This window comes from Filicampus tigris, chromosome 10, assembly GCF_054856515.1.
Source record: "Filicampus tigris isolate MCC_2025a chromosome 10, RoL_Ftig_1.0, whole genome shotgun sequence".
NCBI classification, from domain to species: domain Eukaryota; kingdom Metazoa; phylum Chordata; class Actinopteri; order Syngnathiformes; family Syngnathidae; genus Filicampus; species Filicampus tigris.
The window spans coordinates 21530799-21548892 of NC_141226.1; the positions used below are offsets into that span (position 1 = coordinate 21530799).

The 18094-nt window shown below is 41.1% G+C and overlaps 1 protein-coding gene across 5 annotated transcripts; it reads left to right on the forward strand.

Annotated features, from left to right (window-relative positions):
- The first annotated feature begins 341 nt into the window (after nt 1-341).
- Nucleotides 342-17879, forward strand: LOC147141302 (uncharacterized). Of its 5 annotated transcripts, none has more exons than XM_086043378.1 (42): nt 342-486; nt 2199-2255; nt 2347-2373; nt 2449-2517; nt 2827-2877; nt 3454-3534; nt 3698-3748; nt 3819-3866; nt 4787-4855; nt 5827-5874; nt 5946-6062; nt 6737-6787; nt 6895-7020; nt 7409-7480; nt 7557-7628; nt 7725-7784; nt 8324-8380; nt 8515-8583; nt 8660-8731; nt 9314-9370; nt 9453-9512; nt 10613-10672; nt 10769-10837; nt 10916-11014; nt 11474-11533; nt 11621-11689; nt 11765-11830; nt 11928-11999; nt 12075-12128; nt 12293-12346; nt 12428-12502; nt 12569-12640; nt 12728-12766; nt 13062-13127; nt 13275-13334; nt 13415-13501; nt 13588-13650; nt 13840-13902; nt 14053-14127; nt 14218-14257; nt 14369-14420; nt 14722-17879. In XM_086043378.1, exons 2-42 carry the CDS (start codon nt 2208-2210, stop codon nt 16631-16633), a joined length of 4512 nt encoding a protein of 1503 aa, XP_085899504.1. In that variant the 5' UTR covers nt 342-486; nt 2199-2207; the 3' UTR covers nt 16634-17879. The 5 variants fall into 5 exon arrangements, with proteins under 5 accessions (XP_085899504.1, XP_085899506.1, XP_085899505.1 ...); XM_086043380.1 differs by having other exon boundaries at nt 14056-14127; XM_086043379.1 differs by having other exon boundaries at nt 13418-13501.
- Nucleotides 17880-18094: the final 215 nt, after the last annotated feature.

Here is an 18094-nt window from a genome sequence, read left to right on the forward strand (position 1 = left end):
GGCAGTAATATCTTTTGGGAATAATATTGGTGATATTGGTGGTAATATTGATGGATGGGTTAATTTTTTATTTTGTGAAAAGAATTACATTACACATTATTTTTTAGTAATACAACTACTATACTATTATGTGTTTAATGATTGTCATGCAAGTGGTAGTTGGTGTGAAATGTTTGAGAACCACTGGATTAAAATATTTGGTTTTACGTTGAAAAACGTTCCATGTAAGATTAAGAACAATAAAAAACATTTTTGACTGACACATAGTGAAACTACTCGAATTTTGGGGAAACAGCAGACAAAAATGTGTCATTGTGTCACGACGCGGAGGCTGTGATGAAGCTGGAAATGTCGGAGCTTCGCAGGAGGCTCTTGAACGCCTCCGAGGCTGCAGATGCGTTGCGGGGTGTGGTGAAAAGTTTGGACAACTTCTCGACAGGCACTCACTTTGTGTTCGGATCCCAGTGATAGAGGAACAACAGCTAGGTGAGCCAAACGCCACTAACAACGAACAATTAACATTTCAGCTGCATTTAATGTGCTCGCAAAAGATCGGTATTGACCGGCTGCTGTCAAGCTGAGACGCTCAAAAGTCTGGCGTCTGTGTATCAAGAGTAAAATGTTCATTTCAACAATGAACGATGTGCAATTTTTTTTGTTTTGTAGCTCTCCAGAGCCTCAAACGAAGCACGTGATAATTGAGGAAATGTGTGTTTTCACTGTAAAATAGACAGGAAACATGTGTCTTCACAATTAATTGTCATTAAGAAGCGCTTCCGGGTGCCAAAATAATCCAAATAGTAGATCATGATTTACCACTTGAAAACGAAGCAGCCAAGGGCTAACAAATCTAGCATCAGTCAATGTGACGTTTTTTTTTGTGTGTGTTTTTTTTTTTTTTTTAAACAATGAGAAAAACGACGATTGCGCTTTGTGATGTTTGTCCTCCTGTGTTTGTGTGCTGTATATCTGGTTTGTACTCCCCCCTGGTGGCAAGGACGCGCACACCGAAAGGAGCAGCACAATGTCTATTGAATCTAAGCATACAATCATGACGCATAAACTGTTCAATTCTTTACATTCATTTGAATTATTATTACAGTATGTGATTCTCATTGGCGCGCTGTCTCTACTGGGCTGAACACGATCAAAAAGCACTGGCCTACATTAATAACTTTGAAATTGTATTCATGTTTCCAACAGTATTTGTCTTCGTTTCATAGTGTGCGTCATGGCTGCACAGCTTCCAGTTGTTTGTGGCTTAATTGTTATTGTTCAATTAGATTTCAGCTTCTAGTGTTGCCATGTAAACGAAAATCAACCCAGGGCCACCAGATTCACAGGTGCTGGCGTGGGACACCCACCTAAATTTTGATGAAGATTGCTTACGGTTTTTTAATTACTATTTTTTTTACATTAAAGCGAAATTAACTTTTTCTACTTTGTATGTGGAGGAAAATATTGGGGCCATCATTTTCATATTTTTAGAGGTTGACGTGGGCATGACTAGAGAGGTGCGCATTCATTTTGGTGACGATTGCTCAACGTTTTGGGACATTTTGTGACGTTAAGCTTTTTCTCTACAGCAGTGTTTCTCAACCTTTATTGAGCAAAGGCACATATTTCGCATCGGGAAAAATGTCACGGCACACCACTTAGCAAAATGGTTCACAAAAAGTGGATATACAGGTTATCTACCTTCAGTCATCTAGTGTATGAGCATTTCATTGTTTTGCCTGTTACTATATGAGGTTGGCGTACATAAATCAACACAAGACAAATTATTTGAATTTTTTTTTTTTTTTTTTGTTAAAATAAAAGACATTGTATAATTTTCCGCGGCACAACTGATGGTCTCTCACGGCACACGAGTGTGACTTTGCACATCCATAAGATCCAAACTATTGAGGTGACATGTCGCAAATGCAAATAAAATATCCTCTTGAGTTCTATTTTTCGACAAAAATATTTGTTGTTTTTTGCGGGCTAAAACAGATTAAGGGCTTTTTCATTCATTTCAGTGGGGAAAGTTGATTTGGAGATACACGTGACACAAGCCAAGGGGCCGCTGTAAATGCAAATGCGCTCATCAAAAGTAACTTCCATCATTTCACATGCATGTGGAAGCAGCCGAGTTACCATGGCAAGGAGTTTTTGTGATCTCAACATTTTGTCTCTTTTTTTTTTTTTTTTTTTAGGGAAGTGAGATGGAGCCGTGCATGATGAAGCCCGAAGCCAAAAAGAAAACCAAACCCGTAAGAACGCATGGAAACATGAAAAAAATTTAATTGAATAAAATAATCTTATCCTAAGTCATATTTCTAATGTTCTCTGTTGCCTTCACAGCCCAAACTGCCTCCCTGGCCTCCCGAGGTACTTAATCGGCCCCGTAACCGACTGTTTGCGTATAATCAGTGTTTAGTAAAAAATATGACTTTTTGTTTACAGCCTCAAAGAAATGATGCAGAGAAGTTGGACAAGCCCACCCCCATGGTGCCTCCACGACCAAAGCACAATGTGTGTACAAAATACTATTTTACTATGAAAAAATGTTTTTTATTATTCCTTGAATCGTTGGTTTGTTGTTCAATGTCCTGTCACAGTTATTTTATAAATTGTTTAAACTTGATTTTGGTTTAACACCAATCACCTCAAAGGTTGATTGATTGAGAGCAAGTGTAATAACGTCCTGCTGTTTGCCATCCGAGCCAGCAGGGAGGCGATGTTCGAGCACCTGACTCTCGTAACAAGCAAGCAAATGCTGACTTCACTCGCGTGCGTGTTTAGAATACTGTGTTATTAATTTGTTTTTTCTTTTGTGTGCAGGAACTGAGCCAAACGCAATATCGTCTGAAAAGATTAGCTACGGATGGCGAGGTAAGATGAATGTGTTATTTATTGAAATCTTATAAGGCATTTACGTTAATTTATTTTGTGGAAAATTTATTAAAACGGTCTTTTTGGCGTCTGAATTATTCAAATGGAAAAAAGGCAGTATTTTTTCTGTTTTAGACATTTAACTTGACAAAGTTTTGAAGAGTGAGACCATTTTAAACAAGACATTTTTTTTTAAATGTCAATGTTATCAAAGGTTATGAACAGTTGTTTGAGAACCGATGATGAAACAATTTCATTGTAAAAACTGAAAATGTTCCAACTGAAAATGTTCAAACCGAAGGTTTAAGATTGTTTACGTTGCGTCAATTTGGGGATTGAAAACACTCAAAACGTTGCAATTGTTTCATGTGACATCGCCCTCTAGTGGCCTGGCATGCGCATTACAGTGTTTTCACATTTTTGGGGAGGGGGGAGGCTGTTGTTTTTGAAACGTTTCTATTTCACTCCAAATAAACATTGGCGTCATGTCAATGTTGCCCAAATTGCGGCGATTACTATTGACAGCACAAATGACGAATGTCGAAATCATTTCATGTTTGTTCCGTGATTTTTCAGGCCAATAGAAACATGACACAAAGTGAGACGAAGGAGAAAAAGCCAGAAACTCCCGTGCCGGCACCTAGACGGGCAGAGCAGGTGCAGTTTCAGTACTTTCACAATTTAAATAAGTTCAACAAATTTAAAGTCAGAATTCAGGTCTTTTTTTTTTTTTTTTTCCACGTGCATATGCGAAGCCCTTTGAGACTTTCTTGTGATTAAGGGCCATATAAATAAATTTGACTTGACTTTCCGCGTGCAGGAGAGGAACCGGACGACGAGACACAGCCAGCGCAACAGCGTCGACAAGCATGTACGCCATCTTGCGACGTGGTCTCGCCGTTGGCCGCCAACATTGACACGTGGTCCTCTTCTTTCTTCAGATTTCCTCCGGAAGCATCCAGTCAGATGCGGCCACTGACACCAAGCAGGTTTGTCACTTGCATGCCAAGCTACAAATTTTATTTACATGTGTTTTTTTCAACATCATTCGTTCCCCTCACACGCAGACGTCTCCGTCCGTCCTGACAGCCAAGTTACGACAAAGCCTGAAAGTTAAAAAAAACGCCATTTGTTGTAAGCAATGTGGGCGCTAAGGCTAATAACGCTAATAATGTTTCTAATACTAATAACGCTAATTCACTAACCAGTTTACCTTATATCAGGGAAGGGGAACCAGGGGGCTCGCAGGTGCCAAGTGGCCCTCAATTAATTTTCAAAACTAACAAAAAACCCCCACTTTTTTTCTATTCCCCATTTTTTTTTTTTTAATTTACCGGTATTTATTTATTTCTTTTTTAGCCGGGGAGTACAAACATGTTTCCTTTACTACGGTGTACTCCGACATACTCGTGAGTGTATTCGGATTCGCCTATTTTTTTTTTTTATTTATACTTTTCAATATTTCACTTTTTTGTGGGGCGGGATGTTAGTTTTTGAGCCTACAACCGTTTTTTGTAGAAAATGCATATTGTATGTTTATCATCATTTCTTGAAGAATTTTCTAGGTTTAAAAAAATATATATATATATTTTTTTTTTTTGCTAAATATTTTTGGGGTCATGTTAAAGCCATCATGCAATTGATTTTGAATGTGGTGGCGTAAGATCATGACCGGCTTTGAGTATGTTAAATCAAGATCTGAGAAGGCATGACTTGTTTAAGAAGCTGAGACAAAGGTGGCCGGATGGACGGAGCTGAGGTTGGATGGACTCTCTGGCTAAACGGGTTTATGGGAGTGTGTGGGCGTGGTCCTGTGTGCAACACACACACACACACACACGCGCACACACACAAGCTACATGAAACCAGTTTTTGAATTGTGTGACTCAGGTTGATGTGTTTGCTTCAGAGCCATGTGACTGACGACCAGGACGGAGGTGACGACGCTCCGGACAAACGGACCACTTCCAACAAACCGGTATTTGACGCAGTCTGTCCTTGTGTGTGCGTGTGTGATGGCGTACTTGCATTTCATTTGTGAGTGTGTGCGCACTTTTGTTTTTGGCATGTGTGTCTACCTATGTGAGTAATTGTTTTTGTGTGTGTACTCGTGTGTGTTTTACTGACTGTCGTTGTTTGTTTGGAACTTCAGACTCTCCTTTACGTGAATTGTCATTGTATAGAATCCAGCTGGATTTGAGGTTGCTACTCCTCGCTGCCTGTGTAAAGAATATTTACTGTTCACGCAATAATATGAAATCAGAAAAAAATAGAAGATATGTCACTATCGTGATATGGCGATATATCGTCGTCGTGGTGTCACGATATTAATAGCAGCAAATTAGTTTCAAAGCCCAAGTTGTTTTCCCATTTGTGCAGTCCCACCACCCTCTGGTGGTTAGTTTATTAGTGCAGTTTAATTTCATGCAATTTTTTCACCGCCGATAATGGATGGATCGATGCGTAAGACCCACGCTAATCGCCAGATAAAGGGGAACGTAACACATTTGAGTTCCTCCACCAATTGACCCGATTCACAATGTGTGCGTGCATTAGCGAGTAAGTGCCTCAATATTAGCTGTTCGGTCATTGTAGGTCATCTATTTATTTGTGAATGATGTTATGTAAAAAAAAAAAAAAAAAAAAGAATATTGTGATGGGTTTTTTTGTATCTTTTTTTTTTTCTTACAATATCGTGGGCCTTTATACAGTATTGTGAGCTTTCAATATATCGCCAACCTCCCCACAATATCATGCTAATTACCGTATCGCGAGGTTCATTTGGTGATTATTATCGTATCGGGACATCCCTAGTACTTATGTGTGTGTACTTTGTATGTTAACTTGGGAGCGCTTGTGTGGGTGCGCGCCAATATCTGGACGCGCCTGCGTTTTTTCCCGTACTTTTGTGTTTGTGCTTGAGTGTGACAGCATGTGACTTTGGCTCAGCAGGGTGTCCTGAAGGGCGTGATGAAGCACCTCAAGTCCACACCCAAGGTACGAAGTGCAGACCCCGACGGTGATGACGTCATCATATGCCCGGTTATTGACGTTTGCCTTCCTTGAAGGTCGGCGGCGGCGGGGGTGAGGCGCTTCTCGATCCCAGCAAGGAAGAAGCGGCTCGGGAAAAGGAACGGACGGCCGGCGACAAAGTCAAACAGGACAAGAGTGCAGAATCAAAACAAGTAATGATGATGATGATGATGATGAAAAGAGACGTGCCAAAAATGTTGCTTTTGATCGACAGTTTTGGTTAAAAGATGAATTTTCCTTTTAATTGTGTTCATTAATTTTTATTTCTTCATGTATTTTATAGTATGGCGTTCTATTTAGTTTAGATGCATCATTTGAATAGCAGTACATTACATTATTTGTATTATTTGATTAAATCATTTTTTTAAATGATATAAAATTATTTTATCCAAACAGCCTTGCGTGAATTAGTTTTATATTCTTATGTTAATCATTGCATACTTACTATAATAATGTGTGATTCTATTTTATTCAATTACTTTTTTCGATTTTTTTTTTTAAATACATTTGATCCCTATAGGTTAATATGATTTACTTTGAATTAAATGTTGTTTCTTAGAAATTCTTGTATTTTATTACTTCTATTTCATGCCTACATTTTAATGCTATTTTAGCTATTTTCTATTTTCAGAGTTGTACTTTATTTTTTACAATTGTTTTATAAAAATCTAGGTTTTTTTCAATGTTTTCAATGTCTCCAAATTGTATTTTTTTTGTATTTTCATATTTTTTTATTTTAAGTTTGTGTTTTTTTTTTTTTTTGTAATTGATTAATATTCTTATCAATAGCACTTGAAAACATGACTTTTTTTTTGTTTTTTTTCAGGACTTTGGTGGTCGTCTCGCTGGAATGTTCTGGAAACCTCCTTTGGTGACGGTAACTCATGTGGTCTTTTGCTGTGTTTGTCATTATTGTTTCAGGTCTCTCCATTCATCATCAGCCATTTCATTTTTGTCCCCCTTTTTTTTTTTTTTTTCCCCCAGGTCGGGAGGATGGACAGCGATTCCGAGGAGACTGAAGAAGACGAGAAACCACCGGAACAATGGAACGCTGGGATTTTCAACGGGATGTTCAAGAAGAAACCTGCAGAGGCGCCTCAGCAGGGCGAGGTCAAACATCTTCCGAATACAGTTGCGCCCTGACATACGAGTGACCGAGTCCCTCGGGATACAAGCCGGCGAAATGCAATTTTTTTTTTTTTTTTTTTTTGCTTTTGCGAATTGGTAAACATTCGTCAAAAAAGAGCCTTCAATCTTTTCCTTGGCACTCGAAAGGTCACTGTCAAACTAAACATCAAACAAAGAGAATCGCACATTGTGAATTGAAAACCATATCGCTCCCGGTAGCTTGATGCTAACTTACGATTGGAAACATCACAGGCGCACATTAGCATTTGTACGCCACTATTGTTACCCTTAAGCAGTCCGACTGTAAAGTAACAAAATGTGGAAAAAGTCAAGCGCTATCAAGACTTTTTGTGTGGATGTTCTAATTCAGGAGCAGCAGCCCGGTCTCCGTGGCGACCTGTCGGACAGCAGCGACAATCTGTCCGAGAAGGCCCCCTCAGAGGTAAGCCGGTCATCATCATCATCATCATCATCATTATCGAAGACGTCCCAGACGAGCGTGTGAAATTGCGTTGCAGGAAAAAGGAGGATTTTTCAGCGCAATCCTGCGAAAATCTCCCAAGATTCCCAAAGAGACGCCGCCCAAGCAGGTGAGCCATGCTAAAATATTTTCTTGGAAGACTTCCGGGTGTATTGTGTCCCTCCCCAGATGCCGTAGCACGCGTTGCTTGTGTTTTTGCTCGCAGGATCCCGAAGAGCTCCGCGGTGATCTGTCGGGCAGCACGGACAGCCTGACGGATAACAAGGTCAGCTTTTGGAGCTTATTTTTGGATTTCTGTCTTTTTTTTTTTTATTTGTTATTCTGTTTATTTAATTAAAAAAAAAAAAAAAAACTTTTTTTTTAATTGCATGATTTTATTTATTTAACTAATAAAAAAATGGCTTAGATCGCTGCAAATTAAAGTCACTGATAAGAAATGTGTTTTTACATTTTTTATTTTTATTTTTTTAGATATTTTTGAACAGCTGATTTACATTTTTTATTTAGCAACAAAATGTTTGTTTTCGCAATGCATTTTTTTCACTGATGAGCTGATCGATTAGGAAAGAAGACGCCTTTTGATTTTTACAGTCTAGCGTGAGACGCTTGTGTTAGTTAGTAGTTTGCACGTCTTGCCAGATAAGTCTGAATCATATTGAGGGATGACATTTGTCATTCTTTCAGGGTACGGGAATGTTTTTTTTTTCGTTTGTTGTTTTTGTGAGTTTCGACATAACCAGATTGACACATGGTGAAGCTGGCGTGCGTCAATGCTGACGGATGCCTTGGATGTTGTTTGTGTAGGAGAAAGGAGGTTTGTTTAGCGGATTCCTCAAGAAGACGCCCAAAGCCAGTGCAGAGGTGCTGCGTTGTCTCTTTTCTTCTCTTCTATCATATATGACCTTTAGGATGATTGCCTTGCTCGAGTCGTGAACATGACAAATCCTATAGTGCGCATACGGTACCGAATCTCAAGTAAGATGTTTCATTTTCAGGAAGTCGCGAGCGCTCAAAGAGAACTTTCATCGAGCGATGACAGTCTGCCCGATGTGACAAAGACCAAAGTGAGTCCCCGTGCTTGTCTGCATTGTGTCTTTTGGAGGTGTTTGCTGTGGTACAAGATGGCGTTGTGCGTTTCAGGAGAAAGGAAGCGCGTTCGGCGGAATGTTCAAGAAGTCGCCTCGGATGACCGACGCCCCCAACGCAGAGGAAGTGAGAAGCGTCCCGTCAAATCTTTGCTCTAGCACAAGGGAAATCGTTTCGATCTTCACTTAGGCGTGAATGTACTTCCAAAAGTGGAGTATGAAATGGGTGGAACGGTACGACTAGAGCACACGACAGTGATGAAGTCATATCGAAACTATATGGAATGACATTAAGATAAAAAGACGTAAAAAGATGAGACCAAGGGGATTCTTTTCATCATCCGTTGATTGCACTGGTCAACGGCAAATTGTATTCATTTTTATTTTTAAAATGCAGATTTTGTCTTTTCCATTTTTTTCTTTTTTTTCTTTAACCTTTTTCATTTTTTGTTTTTAACTTTGCGCAATATGGACTTTACCGTGCGTTATTTATAGCGATGTTTCTGGAAAAGAAAAAATCCACCTGTTGCTGATCTTACTTACTTGCTGACTTATTATGCCTGAATTCATAAATTTTACCAGTACATATTACATATTATGAGAACCTGATGTGCTAGAGAAATAATGAGGGCAGATTTGGAATCAGCGCACCAAATTCACATGGAAAAGATTACTTTCACCTCTGATTTAAAAATGTTGTCACACGTAGCCACAAGACGACGAGCGCTCGTTGGGCAGTGACGGACCCTCGGAGGAAAATAACAAGGTAACTTTTTTTTTTCTTCTTTTTTTAACTCCCTAATGTATTATGAAAGTCCATTCATGTGATGCTGCACAATGTGTTTCAGGAAAAAGGACTATTTGGTGGATTCTTCAAGAAGGCTGCCAAAGCACCTCAGCCTGAGCAGGTAACACTTCAATATAAATCTTATTCTTCACAACACGTTTCATTCAAATGATTGTGAAATGACGATTATCCCAAAATATGGTCCGGGGTGCACATAAGCGCTGTTCCGGCGCACGTGAGCACTGAAAATGGAATATCGTGCTCCGGTTCAAGTTTGTCAGTGGGCTTTTGCGCACTAAGGATAGGTCAGGCTAGCCTCAAATCCAAATCAAGTCAGTCGCCGCGACGATTGCTTCCGAGGGCCAACTTCAAAATAAAAGCTTAGTAAAAAGCATTGCTATATAATATATGTGCAGTATTACTTCTTTTGCTTTTTTTTTTTTTTTCTCAAGTTGACTCTTGCTGCGCATGGCATAGTAGCCTATAAAAAAATTGCTGAGGTGTGGCTAGACTAGCTAACGGCTAACGTTCGCCGTGAGGCGGTGGATGAACTCGTCGCCGGTGAGACGGTCCGTCAAAATATGTCCTTACACGAAAGCAGTCCATTGTGCAAAAAAAAAAAAAAACCCAAAAGAATCGTCAGCAGACAGCTGCCCTGAGGGAAGTGTGCTAAGTAAGCTAGCAATTATTGTTTTTTTTTCAATAAAACAGTAAATTGTGTTAATATGCCATAGTGTAGCTCAGGTGTAATTTATGTTGTTGAGAGTAGAGAAAAAAAAAATAGATTATTCGGTTATATTAAAATGACAGATCTACACACATTAATGAGGTTATTGGTTCAGGAAAAAAATGAGCACCAAACACCACCAACCTCCGGTGCTCTTGAACATAGTGTATAATTTAATTCATTTCTTTTGACTTTTTTTTTTTTTAATGCATTCTTATTGTACTTTTTTTTTTTTTTTAATATAATACTTTTAATGTATTTTCATAGAATTTGCTAATTATAAGCCTCCATAGTGGAATATTGGTTGTCCATGTCTAGCATCAGGTTTTTATTAGATTTTTTTTCCTGAGGAAAAAAAAAAAAAGGCTTTAATAAAAAAATATAATGTCATCAATGAGCGCCATGTATTTACTACACTCAATGAATGTCTTCAAGGCGTATTAGTGGAGTTTTTGTGTCAAAGAAAGCGCCTGTGTTTTTCTTGTCACTTGCAGGAGGAGGCTGTGGATAAAAAGTTGTCAGCCAGTAGCGAAGATTTATCTGAGGGCAAAGCGGTACGCAATGCAATATTTCGTAATTCCATATCAATCCCGTGTGTGTGCGGCCATTGTCAACGTGTTGTGTGTTTTTGTGGGGGGCGGCGGGGTCAGGAGAGAGAGCGAGGGCTGTTTGGCGTCTTCCTCAAAAAGACCCCCAAAGGGGAGAGGGCCGACTCACCGGTGAGTGTTGATTTTAGTTATACGTTTTTTATATGTTTTTTTTCCAATATTTGAATCCAACGCATGTCCCGATTTCAGGATGATGAGGAGGACAAAGAAAAGGAGAACAAGGAGCAGGCGAGCACCACGACGACAGCGGCAGGCGGCGACGATGTGGCCGACAGGAGTGTCACCAAGGTGACAAACCATCGGCGGATTTGATGACGGTGATGTCATCGCAGGGAGGCATTCACTGAATTAAAATAAAACAAAACACTAAATGGGTTATTTAAATCTAATTTAATATTTAGATAATATTATATTTAAATATTTGTTCATAATTTTAATGTTTAAATCTTTTAAATATTTTTTCATAATTGAACAACATTGTCATATTAATTGTTTATTTTAATTTATTTTTTTACTGTGTATTAGTTGTAGGTGTGTGTGTAGCATTTATTGTGCTTAACTTAATTTAGATGTCAATTTTTTTTATTTAATTTAACAGAATTTTTGGTATTTACTTTTTTATTTTTTTTATTTTAACAATATGTGTATTGAAGTTATTGTATGAGTTTTAACCATTAGTAGAATCTAAATTGTGTTGTTGTGTAAAATTAGTTGATCATGTGGACTTAGTCATGCTTTTTTTCCCAGGATAAAAACCTTTTCAGCAACATGTTCAAGAAGCCTCAGAAGCCTGCAGAGGGCGATAAGGTGCCTCCCTCTCTCAATTTTTTTTTTGTACGTAACCCTTTTATGAACAATACTAATGACTAACTACAGTATTTGGTGTGGTCTTAGCAAGCGGAAGCCAAGAGTGCAGCGGCACTATCTGGGAGCTCGGAGAACTTGTCCGAAAACGTCCCCAAGGTTTCCACAAAGTTCGCCTGATGCTTTTTATCGCTCATTGTTTCACCCTTAACCAAAACATAAGTCTTTCTTTAGGTGAAAAAAGGAGGCTTGGCAGGAATCTTCAAAAGATCCTACAGCAACGAAAACCTGCTGGATGAGGTCAGCATCACTTGAGTGCACTCGCAACCGTGAGGGCGGTGGACAAAGTCTTACATGTGTGGCCTGTGGGGGGCGCTGTTGTCGTCCTGGCTTACAGGAGAAAGGTGGACTTTTCAGCGGAATCAAGAAAAACACAACCAAAGCTTCTGGAGATGACCAAGCTGCAGGGGTATGTTGGCTGCCTCATTTTTAATTGTTTGTGTTTTTTTAAAAAAAAATTTGGGACATTCACTCTTCATTCCAGGACAAGGAAAAGTCAGCAAGTAACGAAAATCTGTCGGAAAACACCAATACCAAGGTAAAAGATTTTTTTCTTTCAATGTGTATACACACTATTTTGGTATGTTTCCATTTTATGAATTCTGTTAAATTATTTGAATTTACAATGTTTACATTTTTTTGTCCTTACATTTTTTTATGTGATTCATAATAATAATTTAAATTTCATTTTTGTTTTTTAAGGAAAAAAGTATTTTCAGTGGCATGTTCAAGAAAACTCCGAAAGCAGCTGACGAGGTGACAACACTAGATGATGATTATTATTCTTGTTTTTGTTGTTGTTATTTTCTAATTGTTGGTGTTGCTGTTCTCGCAAAGGAGACAAATGGCGATGAGGAGAAGAAGTTGCTATCGGCCAGCAATGAAAACTTGACAGAAGAAAATGCACCAAAGGTACAAACAACGTGGACGGACGTCTGACTTGGACTGTTTTGGCCCTTTCTGACGCTTGGTTTGCAGGAAAAGACGGGAGGTTTGGCGGGAATGTTCAAAAAGTCACCCAAACCAGCTCCACGCTCCGTCGCCACCAAGGTGATCTCATCAGATCATCTTCTACTCTCATTTGTTTGTGTTTAAATGATAGAATAACAAAACGTCACATCATATTTCTGCTTCCAGGATCCTCTTAGTGATGGCAAGCAGGAAGAAAGTGTCAAGGTGAATTATAGGAATTAAGATGACAGGAGGAAAATTGTCCTTTTCTTTGTCATGTTAATACAGTATAATTATTACTTTTTACATTTTCTTATTTTAGTTTTTATTTTAAATGTTTCTATATATTTTTTTAACATTTCAATTAAACATTGAATTGTATTTATTTTTTTATATTTTGGCAGACATTTGGAACAATCAATCACATTGTTTGTATAAGGGCAAAACTGCTTCAACTATTCCTGAAGAGATTTTTTTTAATTTTTTAAAAATTTGTTTTGGTTGGTTTCTTCCCAACAAGGATGACTTGTCAGGAGACGAACTATCAGGCAGTACTGTCAATCTTCTTGAAGCTGCCACCGCAAAGGTGAGTACACAATACACTTTTTATATGTACATGGATACCTTAAGGGAGCAAATATTAGGAACCAGTCTACAGTAATTATGATTGACGTGTGTGTGTGTGTGTGTATACATTGTTCAGTAGATATGACTGTGTGTTTATGTTGAACAGGAGAAAAAAGGAGGCTTCGCTGGCATGTTCAAGAGAACGCCCAAAACTGCAGACAAACAGGTTAGGCCGTTTTTTTTTTTTTTTTTTTCAAGTCACATGGAAAGATGAGTTAACATGCGCTAATATGCCGTTAACGCCAGCAGGACAACGATGACGACAAGGAGGAAGCGGCGCCACCCGCGGCCGGCGGGCTGAAGCGCAGGAGGACCATCAAGAAGAAAAGACGAGTCCGTGTTTGATTTTGTGAGGTAGGAACACACAAAATGTCTTCTCCCTCTTACCGTCATGTCGCTCTTTTTTTTACGTCGTCCAGATTGTATCCTTCAGAGTCAAGACGACTCTTCCCAGGATGCCTAAACTCAACGCCTTGTCACAGGTAACCCCTAAGGCAGTTTATCTTAACACAAAATGTAATTGCAATGTCTAATGACGAATAGACCCACAAAAAAAAAGTCTCATGAAGCCTTGCCTGAAAAGACATAGAATCTCTACCGTTTTGGATTTTTTTTTTTTTTTTTTTTTTTTCTTTCAATGACTTTTGTTCTCTTGCTTTTTTGCTTCACAGGCCCAAGAAAAGATGGCCGCCATTGAGGAGACTGTGGAGATGCAGGAGATGATCCCGCCGCAGGTTAGTTTCTTCTTCTTCCTCCTCCTTACCCCTTTAAATTGAGGTCTCATGTGACATCATGTATGATGGAGGTTGGTCATGTGTGTGACACCAATAACATCGGCGGTGTGACAGGTTTTTTTTTTTTTTTTTTGGGTGTATATTTTTCAGCAGAGTACAGTGGAGGTCCAACCGGTGGAGATGGCAGCATACCCAACCGAGGGAAACCCTCTGGAATCTGACGAGGTGTGTGCGTGCGCGCACGACCACCAGCATCCACATCACGTGATGACATAAGGTCAAAGTTGAGCGAGTGTCATTTCTGTTTCCCTGCAGGAAAACGACGGCCTGATGGAGTGGTGGAAAAACGTTGAAGGCAAGTGTGACATCTGACATTTTTTTTTTTTTTTTTTTTTCAATCTTGAAAATGTTTTGAGTTTCCTCACCTGCGTCTGATGTGGTTGGTCTTGACTTCCTGTCCCTACAGGCTGGGCCGAGTGGAACGAGACGGCCAATTTCCAAGAAGATGAGGAGGGAATGTATGCGCACTCTTAGCTTTATGGTGTATTTATTTTTGGATGGATGCTTGTGTTATATATGATGGATTTGTGATGGATGGATGTTTGATTGTTGGACGGACGGATGGATGATGTTGGTTGGATTGATTGATAGATAGCTGGATAACAAATGTATACTACAGGTGGATGATGGCCTGTTGGATGAATAAATAATGACAGATGATAGTTAAGTAGACAGGGTGGGGAGATGGATCAATGGGTAAATTGATAGCTAGACACAGAGTACGTGAATATGAACCTCCCTTCATGTCCATGTCCGCAGCGCGATGGAGGAGGCGGCCGACCGCGTCTACATGGCGGCACGCCTGTTTGTGCGCCTTTTCAACCAGCGGGGGGCGGCCTTGCAGCACTGCATCCTGGAGCTGCTGGCCATCGCCGACACCGCCGACCAGTTCCACAAAAAGACGGTCTCGGCAGCCGTAGGCGGAGGCGTGGCCAGTGTGGCCGGCAGCCTGACCACCATCACAGGGCTCATCCTGGCGCCGTTCACCTTCGGCGCTTCCATCATTGTCACGGCGGTGGGCATCGGCGTGGCCACGGCCGGCAGCATCACCTCGGCCACCGCCAACATAACAGACGCCGTCCACTCCAACATGGACCGCAAGAAGGTGGAGAAGATGATCCAGGACTACCAGGAGGAGATCAAAGACATCCGTGACTGTATGGAATTCGTGCAGGAGGGCATAGACACCCTGCAGGAGTGGGACTTTGAGAAGTACTCGCAGAGCGCTGCCAAGAAGGCCTTGAATCACAACATCAAACACGTGGTGAAGGAAGGCGGCCGGGCGGGGAAGGCCCTGATGATCAACACCGACAAGCTCATTAGCACGGTGCAGGTTCTGGGTGCGGGGGCCGGAGCGGCCAAGGCCGCCCAGGCCATCAGCGTCACCACGGGGGTCATGTCGGCGCTCTTCCTGGCCCTAGACGTCTTCTTCCTGGCCAAGGACTCCCATGAGCTACGCAAAGGTGCCAAGACCAAATTCGCGACCAAAATTAGGGAGGTGTGCAAGGAGCTCCAGGACGGTCTCCTGGAGCTCAACAAGGTCAAGACGCAGCTGCAAAAGACCATGGACGGCATTGAGGTGGAGGAGTACGAGGAGGTGGAGGAGGTGGAGGTGGAGGTCGACGACGACCTGGAGTCAGATCCCAAGAAGCTGGCAGAGTTGGAGCAGGAGCTGGACCTCATGGAGGAAAAACTGGACAAAAGGATTGTGGAGGGCAAAATCGCAGAGAAGGAAGGTGAATCCAAGGAGAAGAAGGATGGGATGAGAAAGAAGGACAAAATGGACAAGGAGACAGAGAACAGGACCGCAGCTTGGAAGGAGAAGCAGGAGAAAGAAGCGGCGGCAGCAGCGCCTAAAAAAGTGGAGGAGAAACCCAACAAGAAGGACAGCGGTGGGCAAGAGACACGTGGTCAGACGGGAGAATCCCAAAAAAAGCCAGATCGGGTGAGAAGCCTCCGAGAAGACACGCCGGGCAGAACAAACGACTCCCGTACAAAACCAGAGATTGAGAGAAGACTCCGAGAAGATGAGGGGAAAGAATCACTGGGTAGGACGGAGTACGCCAAAAGGAAGCCAGAACATGAGAGAAGTCGCGGAGGGATGACTGGGAATCCCGAAGGGAGAGTGGATATCGGTGAGTGGGCCAGTCAGGAGAGAGGTAGCGGCGGATACGGATACAAACACGAAAGCAGCGTGACGGCTAGCGTTCAAGCTAAGGACTGGAGGACAGAAATCGCAGGAAGTCGAGATGGACGGGACCGGGACACGGGGACGGCGAGGGACGTTCACGGTAGAAGCGATGAACGGAGGGCCTCGCACCGGAGTCAAGGATCGAGCCGGGGGGACTACACGGAGGAGAGGAGGGCGTCCAATCACAGGAGTCACCACAGGAGGGCGGAGGAAGAGGTGCAACAGGAAGTGCGTGGTGAGGAAAAACCAATGAGCCGAATCGAGAGCGCCCGGAGGAAGTTTGAGAAAGGCGGCGAGTACGAGGAGGATCGTCATCCAGGGAGCGCGGAGAGTCACAGAAGAGGAAGTGATCGAGTCAAGACAGGAACTGACCGGGACAGGAGAGGAAGTGACAGGGACAAGACAGGAAGTGTGCGGAAACACAGTCATCGAAGTTCTCGGCATTCCGGTGTCCTACTGGACGATGGACTTTACATTTAGATTTGCAGCTCTTGGGTGTCTTTAAAACTGGTTTTAGAGAATTTGTCACATTTGATGAGTTGTAAATACTGTTCCTGCTCTTTTACGAGAATGACGGACAAAAGGTAATGCGCTGGAGTTGGTGGAAGGATGACAATGATTGGGAGAAGCTACATCGAGGTTTTTCTGTTCGACCTTAATGTGAGACTTCTTAAAAAGTCTTATGGTCCACTTCTTTGATTTCAAGTCCTAAGCAAGACCGTGGTCTTGGTTCTCATCTTCTGGCCGATGTCTCAAGCTAGACCTACTATGTCTTTTGGGGACAAGTCAGAAACCAGCCATAGGACTTTCTGTCTGACCTTAAAGAAAGACCTATTGGTCCAGTCTTTTGGCTCCTTTGGTCTTTTGGTCCTAGTCCAAGTCCACCTCTTTCTTTTTGAGGCAAGTTATAAGCTAGGCATGGATAATTCTGTCTTTTGATTCACGACTTCTGGCAAATGTCTGAAGCTAGACGTACTCTTGTCATTTGGGAATAAGTCTTTTGGTCACGGTCCTTTGGCCAACCTCTCAAGACAGATGTAGGGTACTTTATGGGCAAGCCTCAAAACAAGGCTGCAAGAAAGACTTTGGTCTTTTGGTAACCTGACTAGGGTCTTTCTGACCAAGTTTAGAGCCAGACCTACACTGTCCCTAGGGCCAAATCTTTTAGTTTAAAGCCAGTCCAAAGTATTTCGCGCTGCTTAAAGCAAGACCTACTGTAGGCATTTTTGGTCAAGTTCCTGAGCAAGAACCTTTGGCCAAAGTTCCCAGCTAGAGCGACTTAGTCTTTTGGGGGCAAGTCTTGCTAACGTCATTCTGTCTGAATTTCAAGCCACAGTTTGACGTTTTGTTCATTTTGTCTTTTTGAACAAAGTCCGTTGCTATACTCGGGCAAGTCATAAACCGGGTCTTGGTCTTTCAGATCAAATTTTGACATACTGGATGTCTTTAGGTCCAGATCTAAAGCAAGGTGTCGGCGTTTTGGTCTTAAAGTTCTAGCCGACGCCTTGAGCCAAACCAAGATCGTTTGGATAGATCTTTTGGCCGAAGTTGTGAACAGAAATGTTTCATGCTTTTGACATTGTTACACTATTATATTAATTTAATTATTTTTAACTTATACCATATTTGGCTTGTTATGGTTACCATTGATACTTTTATATGAGACAGTGTAATTTTCCCTGGTGTTGGTTTTCTTACCGAACAAATAAATTATTTCATATGCCAATACGGATACAGAATTGTTTTTCATGTCGTTAAGCTGTGGACAAGGTTTTAGTCTTCTTTTAAATGATTAAATAGATATTTTAACATGATTTTTTTTGCAGCAGTTTTTGCTTTTATCTTAAATTCAGATGATTTATTTTTTAGAAAAGATCTTTACTATGATCTCAAAAGAGGACTCCAATTATTTTGATGTGGACAAATTTATAATCAAGTTAA